A 22,016-nucleotide genomic window follows, 5' to 3' on the forward strand; every position below is an offset into this window, starting at 1 on the left:
TAAATCTTCATTATCTGTAGTCTGTCTGTTGACAATTGTTTAAGAGCATGCATTTCAAACCAAAGCTTGGTTAAAATTGAGTGTGTAATAATTGCATAGTCATCTGTAAAAGCCCACCACACACTCCGGGTAAATAGTGATTTAGTCTTTATTATAGGTGATACAAAAATAAACCAATGTTAATACCCGTAACAATGGGAACGACGTTATTGCGATGTACAGTGTTCGACAATTTCTCAATTTCTTTCTGTCTTGAACGTGCTGAACAATTTGAAAAAAATTGTTTTGAACCAAGTCAATATTTGTCAGAGGTCCCGTGACTAAGGACTTCCTCTTCCCCTTGTCATGCGCAAGCGCAGTAGGGAAAAGAATGCGGACCTACAAGCTGACACAAATTTAAATAGTTTGATAGCTCGCATGTCAGGAAAATGTCGAAAACACCCCTGCAGTCCAATTCTTCTGTTGGTTCTGCAACCAGCGTTGGAGTTTCGTCCTCCTCTTCCTCCTCCCCAGCAGGTGGCTCGACGTCTCCCGCGAACGTGTTGCACGTACAGCCTGAGAAACCACAACATTACACGTACGTACCCAAACACACCCTCACGTCCACACACACGTTTAGGTCCAAACACCTGACGTTACCAAAAACAACTCATGAGGGGTTCTACTTTGACGTATTGACCGTATTTTGGACACACTTACTCATAGTGGAACGAAGAGTGTTGACTATTAACAGCATGGGTCTCCAGAGGCCTACGACGCTCCGCCAGTGCTGCACGTAAACAATCAACTGTTTTGGAGTTGGCTAAAGTTAGCCTAAAGTATGAGCAAACCTTTTGTTAATAAATGCTAAATGTGATTATCAGAGCACCCAAATCACCACAGTGGATGAAGTAAAACTATAATGATATGATGTATTTGGCTATTTATAGAGGAACCGAAAGTGTAACCAACGGTGATGCATAATAGCCCGTGTCACGTCAGTACATCAGTGGTAGCCTGTCGAGGGCCCACAACATATCCTACTTTGTCAAATAATAATCTAAGGTAATAATCACCATTGTGCACAGTACATTGTCTGATTGTTGTTTGTATTTTAAGGCAATGAGGATCTACGCCCTGTCCATAGCAGCAGACGCAATGTTCTTATGATGCATAGCCTGTTAACAAGTGTGTGTGTAGTAAGGCCAAATATTTTTGAAAGGATGATCAAACGGCCTCTGTAGACAAAGTTATGGTTACTCAAGTATAATGTACTGTGTGGTCTCCCTTTGTTATATTTATGCATGCAATAATCAGTATTGTATTAATTATACTCAGTCTGTATGGATTGATTGATTGTTTATTGTCAAGTGAGTCAAGTGCTTTTCCTGTCAACTCTATTGAAAGGTATTGAGATTTATTATTGTTTTTTCTTTCTCTCCATCTCTTCATCATCTCTCTCTGTCCCTCTTAGATACCTGAAAGAGTTCAGGACTGAACAGTGTCCTCTCTTCGTGCAGCACAAATGCACTCAGCATCGCCCATTTGCCTGTTTCCATTGGCACTTCCTCAACCAGCGCCGACGACGACCCATCCGTCGCCGCGACGGCACCTTCAATTACAGTCCCGATGTGTACTGCACCAAATACGACGAGGGTACGGGCAACTGCCCCGACGGAGACGAGTGAGTAACCAGCCTCACACGGAACCGTCACCCACAGAACCGTTACAATGTTGCCCTCTTGGAAATAGGTTGATTTGGATTATTCTGAAGGGTTTCTGTACTACAACTTTATGTTGTTTTAGATCTTTAGTTATAAAGCAACAAGAAACTTCAAAAACCTTAGTGATGCTATGTATGGGAGCAGGAACAAACATGAGTGAGTTGCTAAACCTACTGGACTGGGACAGTCATAATGCCCTCTTAGAAAAGGTTCATTTGGACCTTTGTGAAGAGATCCTGTAGAACCATTTTACTGACCATTTAAGACCTTGAATTACCATATGTTTGTGATGTAAAGCACATTGAGTTGCCTTGGGTATAAAATGTGCTTTACAGATAAAGCTGCCTTGCCTTGCTGTAATTGAATCTTGTGCGGAACAAAGAACTTTAACTGTTTTTGAAAGAAATATGTGAGACTAGTTTCTTAAAAAAAAAACTAAAAAAAACAAAGCAAAATTGTTATCAAGCGTTTGGATTTGGATATGCCTCCATATTTATCAGGTTTACTACTAATTTGCTCAAATGTGTGGACAGGAAACAGACTTCTTCCTTACCAAGGGAACATGAACCAAGTAATATAATGGTGTTATTCATTAGTAAATAATTTATTTGGTATTGCAGCAAGAATGTGGGTGGGTTTACATCTACAGCAACTACAAAACTTCAGAGCTAGTTGAGAGAGTTTTGGAGACATATAGTCTTCTGTATACACATTATATGTCCTATATCTAATGCAGTCTTTTGCTATGTTTGACAAGACTGTCCATTTGTCACATGCATTCTTAAACTAGAGAGGATAGTTTTCATATTTGAACAAAATTCAGGCACTGAATTAGCATCTCACACTTCAATCACACAAGTGTTTGGAATAAGTATATTTCTCTGTCTACGAATTAAATTGTTATCAGACCATATATGGAATCTTGGTCGGTATTCTATGGCTGAATGGATGTTCTCAGGTGGCTGTCGTCCTGTTATGATGATTGGCGGAATAATATACCATGCACGGTCCTGATTGGTCTACCACATTAGGGAGTTCAGAGAGCCGTTTACACATTTCCAGAGATTTTCTAGAAAAATGTGGAATGTTGCACTTCTTTTACAGATGAAAAACGGCTCCCATTCAGAATAGATCTTTCACAAAAGTGCACCTGGGACTTTTAACTGTCTCAGTTTGGGAAAGCTAGGTGGCCATATTGTTCTTGAGAACATGCAAATTGCTGCCCCATTAACACCACACATAGCAGTCCTGTCAAATCAACGAGCAACTAACTACAAACACTTAGCACCCTTGCAAGCAGCATACATGTGTGGAATGAGAGCACTGGAAATGAGTTGATGTGCTAGATGGTATAACTTTGAACTTAACATCACCTTGCATATTAAGTGTCCCCCTCACCACCCCCCCCCCCCCCCCCCCTTCATTTTCTCTCGTCCCCCCCCCATCTCTCCCCCCCCCTCAGGTGTCCGTTTCTGCACCGGACGGCGGGGGACACGGAGCGACGGTACCACCTGCGCTACTATAAGACGGGCTCCTGCATCCACGAGACGGACGCCAAGGGCCACTGCAGTAAAAACGGTCCCCACTGTGCCTTCGCTCACGGATCACATGACCTGCGTAGCCCCGTCTATGACATCCGGTACATACATAGAGCCTGTATACACACACATGTGTGTATTAGGCCTCAGGCGTATGCACACACACAAACAAACACACACACACACAGACACAACTGTGCATATTAGGTCTGAGCTGTGCCCCGACCTCCCCACTGCACATACCAATACAAATATACACACAGTTCATTGTCACTTCCTCAGAAAGAAGCAGGAATAATGACCTGGGCTACAAGCATAAACACACACACACACACACACACACACACACACACACACACACACACACACACACACACACAAAGTATATTGTAAATGACTGTTCCTCTAGGAAAAATTGGTCCTAGATTCTCAAAACTGGATCAGCATGTGCACTCAAATACACTCACACTCACACACACACACATACACTCACACTCACACACACACACACACACACACACACACACACACACACACACTCACACACATACACACACACTCACACACACACACTCACACTCACACGGCTTACAGTGTCCTCCACATTTTCTGTCACAACTTTTGTCACTTATCTGAGTCTCACAATGAAAACAATGATGAAAAATCCAACCTTGAAGAGGAAGATATATATATTATTATTATTATTATTTTTTTTAAGTAAATTATTGGCACCCCTGCTTTTAAGCCTCTTTTAGGCAATGGAACAGCTGCTAGTCTTCTCCTATGACAATCCATCAAGTTGGAGGATACAAAGAGAGGGGTTGAGACCATTCCTCACTACAGAGCGTCTCCAGATTAGCCAGATGCCTAGGTCCTCTCATGCGCCTTTTCCCCTTTATCTCACTGCACTGTCAGATCAGGGACTGAGATAGCAATGGCAGAACCTTGAGTTTGTGTTTAGCGGGACATTTTTTTGTTGATCTAGGCTCTTATATAGAAATATGTTTTGGTTCATTGACCTACTGGATGATCCGATCATGACCCCCGTCTTGGCAGAGACCGATTTTGATTTAAAATGGCCAGGTATTTCATGGAGTTCATAATACCATTTACCCTAATGAGGCCCTCAAGGCCCCCACAACAACAGACCCTCCACCATACTGATCAGTAGGCATAGGGTCCTTCTCAGGATAGCAATCCTTCTATGTGCACCAAACCCACCTGCAGTGTGTGTTGTCAAAAAGCTCAATTTTCATTTAATCTGACCTTAAAACATAATTCAGGCAAAGGCCCAATAACATTTACCAAATCCAGCCTTTCTGTTTTGTAATTAAATTACAAGAAAGACTCTTTCCTAACATGTTGTTAATCTGTAAAATAATCTGAATTACTCTGAAGTTTTTTTGGAGACTTGGTGACCCCAAGATGCTACTTTTCTCCTCAACAGCGATCCTTAGAGATTTGTCTGTCTTTCTATCTTTCTATTATCATTCTCCCAACTGTGCTTGGGGCCAAAGTAAACATGGGTACAGGCAAGTTTATTGGAATTCCTCAATTGTTTTAGCTGTAATATATAATATCTTCAGGCAAGGCAAAACTGTTTCATTTTTGTAGTCATCCCCTGACTTAGAGGAGGGGTTATCACACTCTCTCAAATACATTTCAGTTGTGTATTCTCTTGTCTTTCCCATGTTGAACAATGTCCAGGGCATCTGACCTCTGTGTTGCTGTATTTGCATGCCTTAGCGAAACATGAAGCCATGGAATACAGCTTGAAAGTTTATAGACTCTGATTAACTTAATGAAGCTGAATATGAATGGAAACAAGTTTTTTTTTAAGTATATTTGTTGGGCTTTTTGGCTTTATTTGTATAGGACAGTGGAGATTAAGACAGGAAGTAAGTGGGAGAGAGATGGGGTGGGACCGGGATATGACCGCAGGTCGGATTTGAACCTGGGTTCCCGTGGGCACTTGGACCCGTATATGGTACGAACGCTGTAGCCTGTCGTGCCACAGCACCCCCTGTGCCACAGCACCCCCTGTCGTGCCACAGCACTCAAATCAAGTTTGAGTCCCATTTTGGCAGCCGTGGCCTACTGGTTAGCACTTCGGACCTGTAACCGGAGGGTTGCCGGTTCGAACCCCGACCAGTAGGCCATGGCTGAAGTGCCCTTGAGCAAGGCACCTAACCCCTCACTGCTCCTCGAGCGCCGCTGTTGATGCAGGAAGCTCACTGCGCCGGGATTAGTGTGTGCTTCACCTCACTGTGTGCTAAGTGTGTTTCACTAATTCACGGATTGGTATAAATGCAGAGACCAAATTTCCCTCATGGGATCAAAAGAGTATATATACTTAAACTTGTAACTGAATGCCCATGTATCCTTGAGAGTAGGGAGATGCATTTTGTAACTGAATGCCCATGTATGCTTGTGCGTAGGGAGATGCATTTTGTAACTGAATGCCCATGTGTGCTTGTGCGTAGGGAGATGCATTTTGTAACTGAATGCCCATGTGTGCTTGTGCGTAGGGAGATGCATTTTGTAACTGAATGCCCATGTGTGCTTGTGCGTAGGGAGATGCATTTTGTAACTGAATGCCCATGTGTGCTTGTGCGTAGGGAGATGCATTTTGTAACTGAATGCCCATGTGTGCTTGTGCGTAGGGAGATGCATTTTGTAACTGAATGTCCATGTGTGCTTGTGCGTAGGGAGATGCATTTTGTAACTGAATGCCCATGTGTGCTTGTGCGTAGGGAGATGCATTTTGTAACTGAATGCCCATGTGTGCTTGTGCGTAGGGAGATGCATTTTGTAACTGAATGCCCATGTGTGCTTGTGCGTAGGGAGATGCATTTTGTAACTGAATGCCCATGTGTGCTTGTGCGTAGGGAGATGCATTTTGTAACTGAATGCCCATGTGTGCTTGTGCGTAGGGAGATGCATTTTGTAACTGAATGCCCATGTGTGCTTGTGCGTAGGGAGATGCATTTTGTAACTGAATGCCCATGTGTGCTTGTGCGTAGGGAGATGCATTTTGTAACTGAATGCCCATGTGTGCTTGTGCGTAGGGAGATGCATTTTGTAACTGAATGCCCATGTGTGCTTGTGCGTAGGGAGATGCATTTTGTAACTGAATGCCCATGTGTGCTTGTGCGTAGGGAGATGCAGGTGCTGGAGGCCCAGGCGGGTGCTGGCTGCGGGGAGGGCGGAGTCGGGGAGGCCCAATCAGGGCTGGCGGCCAGCACCGCCCTCATCGAGAGGATCCTCAGCGAGGAGCCGCGCTGGCAAGGTACGCGTGCTTTACACACACTAGCCACTGCGTACTGCGTACACGTGCTTTACACACACTGCATCAGTACACCAGCCTTACAAGGGATGCATGCTTTACACACACTGCATCAGTACACCAGCCTTACAAGGGATGCAAGCTTACAAGGGATGCGTGCTTTACACACACTGCATCAGTACGCATGCTTTACACACACTGCATTATTACATCAGTACACTGCTAAACCAGTACTTACCAATACACACACACACACACACACACACACACACACACACACACACACACACACACAGGCAGAGATACTTATTTCTTATTTAACAGAATGTATATATCAGTACGTCAGTACTATGCTGAACCAGTACTGCCCCAAACACACACACACACACACACACACACACACACACACACACACACACACACACACACACACACACACACACGCACGCAGGCAAGGTACGCCTTGTTTACACACTACATCAGTACATCAGTACAATGCTGAACCAGTACTGCTCCAAACACACACACACACACACACTCAGTACTTATTTCTATTTAACAGAATATTTTAACAGTAATATTTAATATTAGATTTTCAAAATATTCATGTAAGGCACTTTCAGTTCCCTGCATTTCTGTGTAGTGTGTAGAGGTTGAGTTGAAGTGACATCTGTGAGTGACCGTAGAGATGTCTGTTAGAAATGTCTGTCTGCAGGATGTTTTGACCCCTCTCTTGCTTTCTCTCTCGCCCACCCTGTTGTTTGCTTCTATCCTTTCATTTCCCTTTCTATGTATTCGTCTGGACTATGGTTGCCTAGACAACAGCTATGTCTTATCCCACTATAAAACGGAACTGTGCAAGAAGCCGCCGCGGCTCTGTCGCCAAGGATACGCCTGCCCCTACTACCACAACAGCAAAGACCGCCGACGCAGCCCACACAAACACAAATACAGGTGTGTAGTTACCAGGTGTGTAGTTACAGGTGTGTAGTTACCAGGTGTGTAGTTACAGGTGTGTAGTTACAGGTGTGTAGTTACCAGGTGTGTAGTTACCAGGTGTGTAGTTACAGGTGTGTAGTTACCAGGTGTGTAGTTACCAGGTGTGTAGTTACAGGTGTGTAGTTACCAGGTGTGTAGTTACCAGGTGTGTAGTTACCAGGTAGAACTCTCAATTATTATCACAAACACAAATACAGGTGTGTAGTTACCAGGTGTGTAGTTACCAGGTAGAACTCTAAATTATGATCACAAACACAAATACAGGTGTGTAGTTATCAGGTAGAACTCTAAATTATTATCACAGCCCACACAAACACAAAAACAGGTGTGTAAATACAGGTGTGTAGTTACCAGGTAGAACTCTAAATTATTAACACAAACACAAATACAGGTGTGTAGTTACCAGGTAGAATTCTAAATTATTAACACAAACACAAATACAGGTGTGTAAATACAGGTGTGTAGTTACCAGGTAGAATTCTAAATTATTAACACAAACACAAATATAGGTGTGTAGTTACCAGGTAGAATTCTAAATTATTAACACAAACACAAATACAGGTGTGTAGTTACCAGGTAGAATTCTAAGTTATTATCACAGCCCACACAAACACAAATACAGGTGTGTAGTTACCAGGTGTGTAGTTACCAGGTAGAATTCTAAGTTATTAACACAAACACAAATACAGGTGTGTAGTTACCAGGTAGAATTCTAAATTATTAACACAAACACAAATACAGGTGTGTAGTTACCAGGTAGAATTCTAAATTATTATCACAAACACAAATACAGGTGTGTAGTTACCAGGTAGAATTCTAAGTTATTATCACAGCCCACACAAACACAAATACAGGTGTGTAGTTACCAGGTAGAATTCTAAGTTATTATCACAGCCCACACAAACACAAATACAGGTGTGTAGTTACCAGGTAGAATTCTAAGTTATTATCACAGCCCACACAAACACAAATACAGGTGTGTAGTTATCAGTTAGAATTCTAAATTATTATCACAGCCCACACAAACACAAATACAGGTGTGTAGTTATCAGTTAGAATTCTAAGTTATTATCACAAACACAAATACAAGTGTGTAGTTATCAGTTAGAATTCTAAGTTATTATCACAAACACAAATACAGGTGTGTAGTTATCAGTTAGAATTCTAAGTTATTATCACAGCCCACACAAATACAAATACAGGTGTGTAGTTATCAGTTAGAATTCTAAGTTATTAACACAGCCCACACAAACACAAATACAGGTGTGTAGTTATCAGTTAGAATTCTAAGTTATTAACACAGCCCACACAAACACAAATACAGGTGTGTAGTTATCAGTTAGAATTCTAAGTTATTAACACAGCCCACACAAACACAAATACAGGTGTGTAGTTATCAGTTAGAATTCTAAATTATTAACACAGCCCACACAAACACAAATACAGGTGTGTAGTTATCAGTTAGAATTCTAAATTATTATCACAAACACAAATACAGGTGTGTAGTTATCAGTTAGAATTCTAAGTTATTAACACAGCCCACACAAACACAAATACAGGTGTGTAGTTATCAGTTAGAATTCTAAGTTATTAACACAGCCCACACAAACACAAATACAGGTGTGTAGTTATCAGTTAGAATTCTAAGTTATTATCACAAACACAAATACAGGTGTGTAGTTATCAGTTAGAATTCTAAGTTATTATCACAGCCCACACAAACACAAATACAGGTGTGTAGTTATCAGTTAGAATTCTAAATTATTTACACAAACATAAATACAGGTGTGTAGTTACCAGTTAGAATTCTAAGTTATTATCACAGCCCACACAAACACAAATACAGGTGTGTAGTTATCAGTTAGAATTCTAAGTTATTATCACAGCCCACACAAACACAAATACAGGTGTGTAGTTATCAGTTAGAATTCTAAGTTATTATCACAGCCCACACAAATACAGGTGTGTAGTAATCAGTTAGAATTCTAAGTTATTATCACAGCCCACACAAATACAGGTGTGTAGTTATCAGTTAGAATTCTAAGTTATTATCACAGCCCACACAAACACAAATACAGGTGTGTAGTTATCAGTTAGAATTCTAAGTTATTATCACAGCCCACACAAATACAGGTGTGTAGTAATCAGTTAGAATTCTAAGTTATTATCACAGCCCACACAAATACAGGTGTGTAGTTATCAGTTAGAATTCTAAGTTATTATCACAGCCCACACAAACACAAATACAGGTATGTAGTTATCAGTTAGAATTCTAAGTTATTATCACAGCCCACACAAACACAAATACAGGTGTGTAGTTATCAGTTAGAATTCTAAGTTATTATCACAGCCCACACAAATACAGGTGTGTAGTAATCAGTTAGAATTCTAAGTTATTATCACAGCCCACACAAATACAGGTGTGTAGTTATCAGTTAGAATTCTAAGTTATTATCACAAACACAAATACAGGTGTGTAGTTATCAGTTAGAATTCTAAGTTATTATCACAAACACAAATACAGGTGTGTAGTTATCAATTAGAATTCTCAATTATTATCACAGCCCACACAAACACAAATACAGGTGTGTAGTTATCAGTTAGAATTCTAAGTTATTAACACAAACACAAATACAGGTGTGTAGTTATCAGTTAGAATTCTAAGTTATTATCACAAACACAAATACAGGTTTGTAGGTTTGTAGTTATCAGTTAGAATTCTAAGTTATTATCACAGCCCACACAAACACAAATACAGGTGTGTAGTTATCAGTTAGAATTCTAAGTTATTATCACAAACACAAATACAGGTGTGTAGTTATCAGTTAGAATTCTAAGTTATTATCACAAACACAAATACAGGTGTGTAGTTATCAGTTAGAATTCTAAGTTATTATCACAAACACAAATACAGGTGTGTTATATACTCGCAGTCATACGTTACTATCACAAATACAGCTGTGTAATAAACTCCCTGTCTAACAGTCATAAGTTAGTATGCACAGTCATAAATACAGTAATCACAGTGTGATTTTGTTTCATGTTATGTCATGATCTTAAATGCAAGCGAAACTTATTGCGTAAAACGGATGAAATGACAAAAACATCAAAGTGCAGGTGATGTCAACACAGACAATGAACCGAAACGAGGCGAGAACAGAAAATGGAGGGAAACTGAAAAGAGGGGAAGTGACACGTGAGAGATGAGGGCGGGGTCAGAGAGCATAAACAAAGAACACATGGCAGACGAGTTACACAACACACAGCAAGGACAAAGACGGGGGCAGCTGAACTAAAACGGGGAGCGGAGACGAGTGGAGAAACTTGGTTGCTGTCCATAAATTACATGTCATAGTTTTAATGGGGAGTAGGTCAAATAATATGTGAATGTAAACAAAGCCATTTTTATTTGGAGGAGAGTTCCACAGGTGTCCTTTAATGCTGGATGATGTGCTCTTAATGTGTGTGTGTGTGTGTATGTGCGTGTTTGCGTGTGTGTTTGTGTGTGTGTGTGCGTGTGTGTTTGTGTGCGTGTGTGTGTGTGTGCGTGTGTGCGTGCGTGTGTGTGCAGAGCTTTGCCCTGTCCAGCGGTTAAACATAGCGATGAGTGGGGAGACCCAAGCAAGTGTGAGAGCGCGGAGGCCTGCCAATACTGTCACACACGCACCGAGCAGCAGTTTCACCCAGAGGTAAACACACACACACACACACACACACACACACATGCATACATACACACACACACATACATACACACACACACACACACATACATACATATATATATATATGGTTGGCTATAGCTTTATCTCTCCTTAATGCAAGTGACTGTGATTGGCTATAGCTTTATCTCTCTTTTATGTGTACGACAGATTGGCTGTAGGTTCATCTCTCCTTTATATGAGTGACTGTGATTGGCTGTAGCTTCATAACTACTCTGTGTGAGTGATTGTGATTGGAGGTGCTTGTTTGTGGTCGATGACTTTCAGTTCTCTCTGTCTGCAGATCTATAAGTCCACCAAGTGTAATGATATGCAGCAATGTGGCAGCTGCCCTAGAGGACCGTTCTGTGCCTTTGCCCATGTGGAGAGTAAGACACACACACACACACACACACACACACACACACACACACCTTCACGTACACTACTCGCTTACACAATGATAATAATAGTAATAGTAATAATAATAATAAGCTTTATTTGTATAGCAACTTTCATACACAGAATGCAGCTCAAAGTGCTTTACATTGGGAAGGTTTGGATGGTGATTTTGATACCACAGATTAATGGAGACCCAGTCTGACAATGGAGGGAAAATCCGGAACACAGTTTTATTTATAATGATGTATAACATCATGACATAACACAGCTTGTAGCACCCAATAAAATGTCTGAACCAATAATGTAATAACTTTTTGCCAATAATGTAATAAGTTATTACGTTATGGCTATTACGTTATCAGTTGAAGTGTGTGAAAGCTTAACGTGTGTGACAGCCGTGCCTTTTAGCTCAGTACACAATTCAACATCATCATCATCATCATCATCATCAATAATCTTATCTCCGAGAGAGAGAGTAGGGGATGTTTGTATAGTCATGTTTTTAAGCAGCTATTTAAAGTACACTGCCATGGTGACATTGTATATCCAGTTAATAAACCTTAAATAAACCTTATTGGCCGTTACTACATTATTGGCTACATTGGCTACACACCTAAAGATCCACCAGCTGCTCTAACTGGACAAGGAAATAGTTAGGGTTTAAAGGTGCTCTAAGTGATGCTATGCGTTAAGGCTTAAGTATCCTTCCAGCCATTGGCCATCCCATCTTACGTGGACCACTCTGATTAGTGCCAAGTTGCAATCTGGAGCAGATAGCTACTAACACAGGGGTTGTACCCATGCAGAACAGTGAAACACTGCAAAAGCATGATATTCCCTCGTATCTGTAAACACACAGTCACACACAGATATACACAGGGACAGTACAGGAACAGAATGAAATAACAACAGGCATCTCATATGTGGAAGAACCCATAACAGAAATCAGGACATAAGTTACTTATGAATATAACAATCATGAGTTATTATTATTATTATTATTATTATAATTATAAGTTCTGAATCCAATGCTCTCAGCAACATACCAACACACAGTCTCAGGCATTAACATTTTCACCAATGTCAGAAACATTCCACTGGCTGAGTATGATCACATATGTACATGTCTCTTGTGGATCTCATATGTACATGTGTGTCTCTCTTGTGATCTCATATGTACATGTGTGTCTCTCTTGTGATCTCATATGTACATGTGTGTCTCTCTTGTGATCTCATATGTACATGTGTGTCTCTCTTGTGATCTCATATGTACATGTGTGTCTCTTTTGTCACAGAATCCACATACACAGAACAGACATCATGACCTGAGGATGTGCACGCTGCACACTGCCAACACATACTCACATACTAGATTAGCTTTGTTATACTCTATAATATAGCAAATGTATTCATAATTCCTTGAAAGTTTTAGCAGTATAGACTCTATATTTTCATACTAAAATGAAATCTATTGTATCTGTATATAATTACATTACTATACTGTGTGTATTTCTATACTGCACTATTTTCATTGTAATATTACTATAATGCTCCAGTATTATAGTAACTGTAAGCAAAGTAAATAAGGAGAATTCTATAACCCCCTGCCCCCTCCTGCTTTCTGCCCTCCAGAGCCCCCCATCAGTGATAGCTCCCCCCTGCCCACGCCCTCCTCCCCCCTGCCCCACGTTGGGGCCAGCGTGCTCCCCGGAGACGACCCAGGCAGCGGGGTGGCAGAGCAGGGGCTGCTGGGTAGGGTCCTGTGTGAGGAGGTGCTGCCTCTGGACGGGCCCGTCTCCCCCTGGGCAGGTGAGGGCGGCTACGGCAGGGCGCCCGGCTTCGAGCGCGAGGATCAGGTGAGCGACGCCGAACTGACCACACGGCTATGCTTGACGTGCTTTAGTGTAGTTAATGTAGGTATATTTTTACGGCTGAGTTGCCTTTATTGTGATAGGACAGTGATAGATTGACAGGAAGTGAGTGGGAGAGAGATGGGGTGGGATCGGGAATGACCCGAGCTGGACCCGTGGACACTTGGACCTGAATATGGTACGGGCGTTGTAGCTAGTCACACCACAGTGCCCCCCTACATCATGGCTTTTCTCTGGATTAAACATTGGGTTGATTTCTGGCCCCAGCTGTGGCGCAACTGGCTGGGGCACCTGCACCTTACGCCGGCGACCCGGGTTCGATTCCCGCCCCGTGGTCCTTTCCGGATCCCACCCCGACTCTCTCTCCCACTCACTTCCTGTCACTCTCCACTATACTGTCGCATTAAAGGCATAAAAGCCCAAAAAATATACTTAATTTTTTTTTTTTTTAAACAAAGTAAGCACCATACCCTTAACTGCCATACCGTCTGTGGTGTTAAATGTGGAGGATGACACCGTGGTGTAAATCATTCCATACGATGAAGATCTCAGCAATGATTGGTTCAGGGTTAAATCATTAGTTTCCATGGCAATGTTACACCCACAGGGAGAGCACAACAGAAGAAGATTTTGCTGACCGTTCTGTGTTTTTGTCTTGTGATATTGTTGTTATTTATTGTTTAGTGTTAAAAATGTCCTTATCTGTTGCACTTTTTCTTCTTCACCGTGGGATAGAGAGAAACACAATTTATAATTCCTCTGCATGTCTACTATATGTGAAGAATTTGACAATAAAGCTGACTTTGACTTTGAGTGAGAGTGCAGAGCAGAGTTGAACCTCAGTATTGTTTTATCCAATCAAAACAGCCCAAAAGCGAAATGCAGGCCATCAAGGCTTGCCAGGAAAGCACAGACTTGCGTGTTGAGTATTCCCACAGTGATGTGTGGTGATGCCGGCAGTAAGCAGGTGTGTTAGGAACTCATTTTCGTTTTCTCTCTTCTCTCCTCTCAGGCCAAGCAGAAGGGCTTCTCCTTGGAGCGGCTCAAAGACCTGGGCCGCCAGCACAGCAAACAGGTACCACTACTACTGCCTCCTGCTGGCTTGGAGTCATTTCTCTGCAAATTCGCAACACCGTTTAACTTACAGCTCTAAGTGTTTGAAGGGAGCTATGTACTGTATGTATTTATTTATGCATGGGAAAGAAAGAGCACTGTATTCTGTGTTACTTCATGGAATAAAATATGACATTCGCTGCCATTTGCAAGTTTGGACTGCTTTTAAATTTCCATGGCAATCCATGATAGGGTTTTCAGAAAATCAGTTAGCCTTTTTAAATGATAAACTAAAATAATAAACAAGGTAATGCTAATGGATGTGTTATAGAGTGGTATAAATTAGTATGGAGTGTAGAGTTGACAGTGTTGGAAGCCGTGATAAAACCTGTTTATGGTTATCGGTATATGGCACACTTATGGGCGACTTACAGTATAGGAACACTACATTAGTTAAAAATAATAGTGAAGTTAAAAAGCTCATATTAAGCATAATAGTAATGTTAATATTAACAACCATGTCAATAACAGTACCAAGTATCATATGAACAAAGTTTTCATATGAACAAAACCCCCATATGTAACGTTTGTAGGACCTGCAGGTGTTCCTGCCGGTGGGGAGCCCTCTGAGCTTCTCGTCCAGCGTGCCCTCCAGCCTGGCGGCCACCCCCCCCAGCCCCGCGCCACTCGGCCCGTCCCCGGGCATGAACGCCAACGCTCTGCCCTTCTACCCGCCCAGCGAGACGGTGGAGTCCGTCGTGGGTGAGTCGCGCGGGTGGAGGGAGGAGATGGTGTCGTCTCATTACATTTTAACCCTTAAAGGTGTGGGTTTTTGAACATTCTAGCATAAGATTCCATTCCGCAACAATTGAAGGTTCTAAAATTCTATGTTGAATTCAATGAACCCAGATATTCTTTGGAACGTTCATTTTCTAATTTTCTGGTGTGACGGTACACCTTTTAAGGGTTAAAAAAAAGAAAAAAAGTGGGCAGTCATGGCCTACTAGTTGGGGCTTGTAACCGAAGGGTTGCCGGTTCGATCCCCAACCAGTAGGAACGGCTGAAGTGCCCTTGAGCAAGGCATTTCTGTCCAATGAAATGTTTGTGGTGAGTGATGTGAGTGAGAGAAAGATCTGACGACGAAGAAGAGAAGAGGAGTGATGAACTTTACATTGGACTTGTAGTAGTGACTGAATGGAGAGTTGATTGCGTGGATGATTTCCTTACCGTCTGGTTGTGTTTATGGTGTGATGTTTGTGTTTGTGTGTGTGTGTGTGTGTGTACTATGTGATGTGTGTGTCTATGTGTGGAACTGATGTGATTTGTGGGTGTGTATTCCTTCCCTGGACAGAGTCTGCATTGGATGATCTGGACCTGAATGACTTTGGTGTGTCGGCGCTGGAGAAAAGTCTAGAAAGCAGCTCTGCCCTACCCAGCATGGGACTTATGATGGGTTAGTCTGCTTTAAAACAGACACACACACACACATATACACACACACACACACCCACACCACACACATACACATACACACACACACACACAATGCACATGCGTGCGCACACACACACACACACACACACACACACACACAAACATTCTCTCTAATTGTTGGGACAAACCAAAAAGGTTGTATATGTTTTAGATTACATTTGTCGCCTTCTTCCAATTTGGTTTACAGAGCACAATTCGTGCAGTCTCTTTCTATGTCAGTTTCTCTCTCGGTATGCTATTGTGTGCGGCTCAGGTAGATAATCAGGTGACTGCTCAGGTGTGGATTCTCACCTGTGTTTGTGTTCCAGGTGGGAGTCAGCTGCAGTGCTCTGCCCCCGTCAACATCCCAGGATCCTTCAGCGGCTCCACGCCCTTCATCTCCCCCTCGCCCTCCCCACCAGTCAGAGCTCACCATTCCCCCTTCCTGTCCCACCTCCCCCAGCCTGGCCAATCGGAGAGCAGTTTCCTGGGCCCTTCCCACAGTTCACTGGGTACGTCACAACTTGTATGTCATGTGCCGGTTCTGCTTGTATGTCACGTGCCGGTTCTGCTTGTATTATAACCCTTGTATGTCACGTGCCGGTTCTGCTTGTATTATAACCCTTGTATGTCACGTGCCGGTTCTGCTTGTATTATAACCCTTTATCACCCGGAGAGAAGAAATACTCTTTTCTGATTGGCTGGTGGGGTGGCTATTCATTCTGAATAACAGGACACCTATGATCTAGTAGAGAAAGTTTAATCACCGTTCCATATCAATGCTTATGAATGGTAACTATAACAACCATAGTAGGACGACGGTTGAGCCTGGAAGCAGGCTTCGCAACAAAGGAATCAACTGTAAACAAGCTAACTGTCCATGCTATCGCTGTTAGGCCCAAAGAAAGTTGTAAGCTACAACAAACTGAACAAGTGGGCTTCTTTTTAACCCGAACCACTTGTCTCCTTTACGTGCTATTAACGCATCAATGACTATTGCCAATAGTGACTATTAACGCATCAATGACTATTGCCAATAGTGACTATTAACGCATCAATGACTATTGCCAATAGTGACTATTAACGCATCAATGACTATTGCCTATAGTGACTATTAACGCATCAATGACTATTGCCAATAGTGGCAACGGGGTTCAGCTCGTCCTGTCCTTTAGGTCGTCCTGTTAAACGGAATTAATGGACTCGGACGGAGGCAGCTAGTTCTTTGCCCTCTGCCTAGACCCTCGTCCATTAATTCTGTATAACAGGACACCTCGGCGGCCGTTATCCCTTACGTATTTCACTAAAGACAGTTCTGCTTGTATTATAACCGTGTATTATACTGAGAACAATGCAACGTTGCCAGTTTTTTCTAAGGCTATTTTCAATGATTTCCCTCTTATATAATGTCTTTGGTGGTGGTGTGAAGTGCTGTACTATTCTACTCCTTCCTTTAACTGGATGGCGTGTTTAAATTGTTTGTTTGTTTGTGTGTTTGTGTTTGTGGGTCGCAGGCTTGAATGGCATGAGCAGCAGCATCTGGGAACACTTCCCTCCGAGTCAGGGCTCGCCGGGGACCCCCCCAACGCTGCTGCCAGGGGGGGCCATGTACCCCGAGGCCGCCCGCCTCAAACAGGAAGTAGAGGAGGCCAACCGCGTGCTCAAGCAGTGGGATCAGAGCTGGAGACAGATGGCACAGGTGTGTGTGTGTGTGTGAGAGAGAGAGAGAGGGCAGGGTGGAATAGAGGTGTGTTTGTTTTGTTTGCTGTGTGTTAACGCTGGTTAACAGGTATGTTGTGTGTTGACGCTATGTGGGTGTGTGTGTATGTGTGTGTGTGTGTGTGTGTGTGTGCTGAGATAGCAGCAGAGAGAGAGAGAGAAAGAGAGGGAGTGAGGATGGTAGGATAGAGACAGAGGGCCAGATGTACTAACGCTTTTGCGCCCATTTCAGGCGTATTTGTTTCGCAATGTGCGTGTAAAATCATTGCGAGGTATGTACAAACAGGCCGCAATGATGTAAAAGCGCAAACTGCCTGTCACGGGAGCTGAAAGTGGCACATTGCGATTGTCATGTCATGCACATGCATTCATGGGAGGATCCAGGGGAAAGTGGGAGTTTAGCATAAAAAGATGGGAGGGGAAGAGTAAAGAGTGCCTAGTTATGTATTCCGCGGTATGTACAAAGACTGCTCCTGAAAGCGCACGTCTATTCTGCGCCTAAATACTTCCGCCTTGTAAAAGCAGGTGTTAATCCAAATTGCAGTTCAATGCGTCAATAAGAGAACCTTTCAAAGACAACAGAATCGCTATTTAGAACACCAGTTTTTGTGGTGAAAGTATTTGTACTACCAAAAGCAACCTTAACTTTCGTTGGCCTTTCGCATGTCTTACTTTCACTTTCACGTCATTCACTTAAACTTTCCTACTTGCTAGATTTGACCAATCTTCCATAGCCTACGTGCACAAGTAGTTTGAGTAGAACTACTGATCTTCATTATCTCCCTGCTTGTTTACACCTTATCATGTATGGTATTATTTCATGATCGCTAAACGTTTGATTCTTTTTAATGTTGTCATCAGTTAACTTCATTCAACTGCGCTTGTATGTAGGCGCTGCCGTTCAGTTGTGGACGTTCGTAAAATTGCGTTTATGGGCGGAGAAACAGCGCCCATAACAACAACTGACAGCGTTCGCAATCTGCGGTGTGTCCATGTCGCTTATAACCCTACGTTCGCAAATGTACGTACATCTGGCCCAGAGAGAAAGAGAAAGAGGGAGGGAGGGAGGATGGTGGGATAGAGATGGAGAGAGAGAGGGAGAGAGATAGCATGGTAGGATAGCAGCAGAGAAAGATAGAGATATGATAGAGAAAGAGTGGGAGAGATGGAGAGAGAGAGGGAGAGATAGCATGGTAGGATAGCAGCAGAGAAAGATAGAGACATGATAGAGAAAGAGTGGGAGAGATGGAGAGAGAGAGGGAGAGATAGCATGGTAGGATAGCAGCAGAGAAAGATAGAGACATGATAGAGAAAGAGTGGGAGAGATGGAGAGAGAGAGGGAGAGATAGCATGGTAGGATAGCAGCAGAGAAAGATAGAGACATGATAGAGAAAGAGTGGGAGAGATGGAGAGAGAGAGGGAGAGATAGCATGGTAGGATAGCAGCAGAGAAAGATAGAGACATGATAGAGAAAGAGTGGGAGAGATGGAGAGAGAGAGGGAGAGATAGCATGGTAGGATAGCAGCAGAGAAAGATAGAGACATGATAGAGAAAGATAGAGAGAAAGAAAGAGTGGGAGAGATGGAGAGAGAGAGAGATACAGAGAAAGAATATGGTGGGATAGAAGCAGAGAGAGCTGCGGAAAGAGGGTGTGTGTGTGTGTGTGTGTATGTATGTGTGTGTGTACGTGCGTGTGTGTGTGTGTGCGTGTGCGTGCATGCGTGTGTTGGTGGATGCATGTGTGTGTATGCATGTTTGTGTGTGATGTGCGTGTGGTTTGGGATTGTGCACTAGTAGTGTGGGTGTGTTGGGATTGTGCACTAGCAGTGTGTGTGTGTGTGTGTTCTTCATACGTGTCTTTGTATGGTGTGTGTGAGCAGGCCCACCAAGAACGCAAGCAGCAGGACCAGAGCTGGAGGCATATAGCCCAGGTGTGTGTGTGTGTATGCTGCCGACATGTTCAACACCGCTTACGCTGCATGGCTTTAGTGCAACCACTCACACTCACTTGAGGCCTTCAAAACACTCTGCTTCAGATGGCAAATCATAGTGTGTGTGTGTGTGTGTGTGTAAGACAGAGATTAACTGAGTGAAAGAGTGGGCGTTCTCTGAGTGAGAGAATGTGAAAATCTCTGCACAAGGTGGCAGGTGTAGGTGTGTGTGTGTGTGTGTGTGTGTGTGTGTGTTTGTTTATTTATAGAAATTAACTTCAGGACGTGTGTAAATATCCTGAGCTGGTGTGTCATTATGAGACGCAACCAAAACACAACCTTTCATGACTCATACACAATGACATGGCTGACATGTTGTTTTTAGCAGACTGACTCTTTGATCTTGCAGAAACATATAGATCTGTGTTGTAGTCTGTTTGAACCAGTTTATTTTGTCTAGTAATGTCATGTTGTGTACATGTATGCATACATGAATGTGCGTGCGTGTGCGTGCGTGTGTGTGCGTGCGTGTGTATGCGTGCGTATGCGTGTGTGTGCGTGCGTGCGTGTGTGTGTGCGTGCGTGTGTATGTGCGTGCGTATGCGTGCGTGTGCATGTGTGTGCGCGCGTGTGTGTGTCCATGCAGTCGTGGGCAGTGATGAAGGCGGACGCAGAGGAGGCGCGTGCGCTGGCGAGCCGTCTGGCGTCGGAGGCGGAGCGAGCGCGGCAGGAGCAGGAGGAGGCGCAGCGGCAGGCCTCCGCCCTCCAGGAGGCGCTAGAGAGCATGCGCACAGCAGACAACCCCCACATGCAGATGCACCAGATGCAGCTGCCCCAGCGGCTCCCCCTAGAGGCCATCTGCAGCCTGCAGGCACAAGTCTGCTCCTGTTTGCACAGTGAGGTACATGGGAACAACACACACACACACACACACCCGAGATGTATGAGCTGGACACACACACACACACACACACACACACACACACACACGTACATACCCACACTCATTTGTAGCCAGTACAGTTTAGATGTAGAAATGCGAACAGATTAAACACACACACACACACAGACACACACACCATTTCCAACCGACTGTTAAGATAACTGCATGGTATGTAATAGGTTGAATGGAGAGAAACAAACACACACACACACACACACAAACACACACCATTTGCAACCTACTATTAATATAACTGCAAGGTATGCAACAGGTTGGACGGACAACACACACAGACACACCCTTCTGTAGCCTGAATAAAAACAGTCTGGAGCTGGTGAGACATGCAGATAGACACACACACACACAAACATACAAACACAAACACATACATACACACAGACACTGTGATCCTGTAATTCCTGTCTGCAAAGTAGGAAGCAGCTTACACACACTGTATCACAGACTCCCACTTATCCTGCTCTCTCTCTCTCTCTCTCTCTGTCTCTGTCTCTCTCTCTATCCCCAATGCCTCTGTCTCACTCCTTCTCTCCTTCTCTCTCTCTCTCTCTCTTTGCTCTCCCTTGGTTCTTTGTCTCTCTCTGCTGCCCCCTGCAGGCGGTGTACAGGAAGCAGCGCGTGTTGTGCGTGTCGTGTGGCGAGGCGGGCACCGTGTCTCTGCCCTGCCAGCACGGGCTGCAGTGCGACGCTTGCGCCAGCTCCCGCGAGTGCCCTCTGTGTGCCGAGCAGCAGCAGCAGCACCAGCAGCAGCAGCAGCAGCAGCACAGCCAAGGCCTGCCCCCCTGAACACACACACACACACACATATAAACACACACACACACACACATATACACATACACACACACACGTACACACACATATACACATACACACACACACGTACACACACACACACACACACAAACACACACACACACATCAGTACACATATACACACACACACACACATCAGTACACATATATACACACACACACACACACCAGTACACACATACACACTCACACACACACATCAGTACACATATACACACACACACACACACCAGTACACACGTATGCAAAAAACATACACACACATCAGTACAGACAAACACCCTAGTTGTCACACACAAACACACATACACACACTTGCTCTCACATAAATACACCGACAGATATATAAACAGTTTTTTTAATCAGTATATTAACAAATGTACATATACACACATGCTTTCACATGCTGTTAAACACACACACACACACACACACGCACACACACACGCACATGCACACACAGTCATCTATGTGCCGAGAAACACCAGCAGAGTCAGGGTGTTTGACCTGACACACACACACAGACACACAGACACGATACACACAAAGCCCTCTGTATGCCA

General features: G+C 43.4%; 1 protein-coding gene across 4 annotated transcripts; it reads left to right on the forward strand.

The window, feature by feature from the left end:
* The first annotated feature begins 428 nt into the window (after positions 1-428).
* unk (unk zinc finger) lies at positions 429-21,475 on the forward strand. 4 transcript variants are annotated; one of them, XM_042086754.1, is made up of 16 exons: positions 429-577; positions 1,454-1,663; positions 3,166-3,342; positions 6,400-6,530; positions 7,346-7,481; positions 11,098-11,215; positions 11,532-11,616; positions 13,262-13,485; positions 14,513-14,575; positions 15,147-15,375; positions 15,905-16,006; positions 16,356-16,538; positions 17,541-17,725; positions 19,626-19,676; positions 20,323-20,577; positions 21,235-21,475. In XM_042086754.1, exons 1-16 carry the CDS (start codon positions 429-431, stop codon positions 21,421-21,423), a joined length of 2,487 nt encoding a protein of 828 aa, XP_041942688.1. In that variant the 3' UTR covers positions 21,424-21,475. The 4 variants fall into 4 exon arrangements, with proteins under 4 accessions (XP_041942688.1, XP_041942690.1, XP_041942689.1 ...); XM_042086756.1 differs by having other exon boundaries at positions 15,147-15,315; XM_042086755.1 differs by having other exon boundaries at positions 15,156-15,375.
* Positions 21,476-22,016: the final 541 nt, after the last annotated feature.

Source organism: Alosa sapidissima, chromosome 3, assembly GCF_018492685.1.
Source record: "Alosa sapidissima isolate fAloSap1 chromosome 3, fAloSap1.pri, whole genome shotgun sequence".
Taxonomy (NCBI): Eukaryota; Metazoa; Chordata; class Actinopteri; order Clupeiformes; family Clupeidae; genus Alosa; species Alosa sapidissima.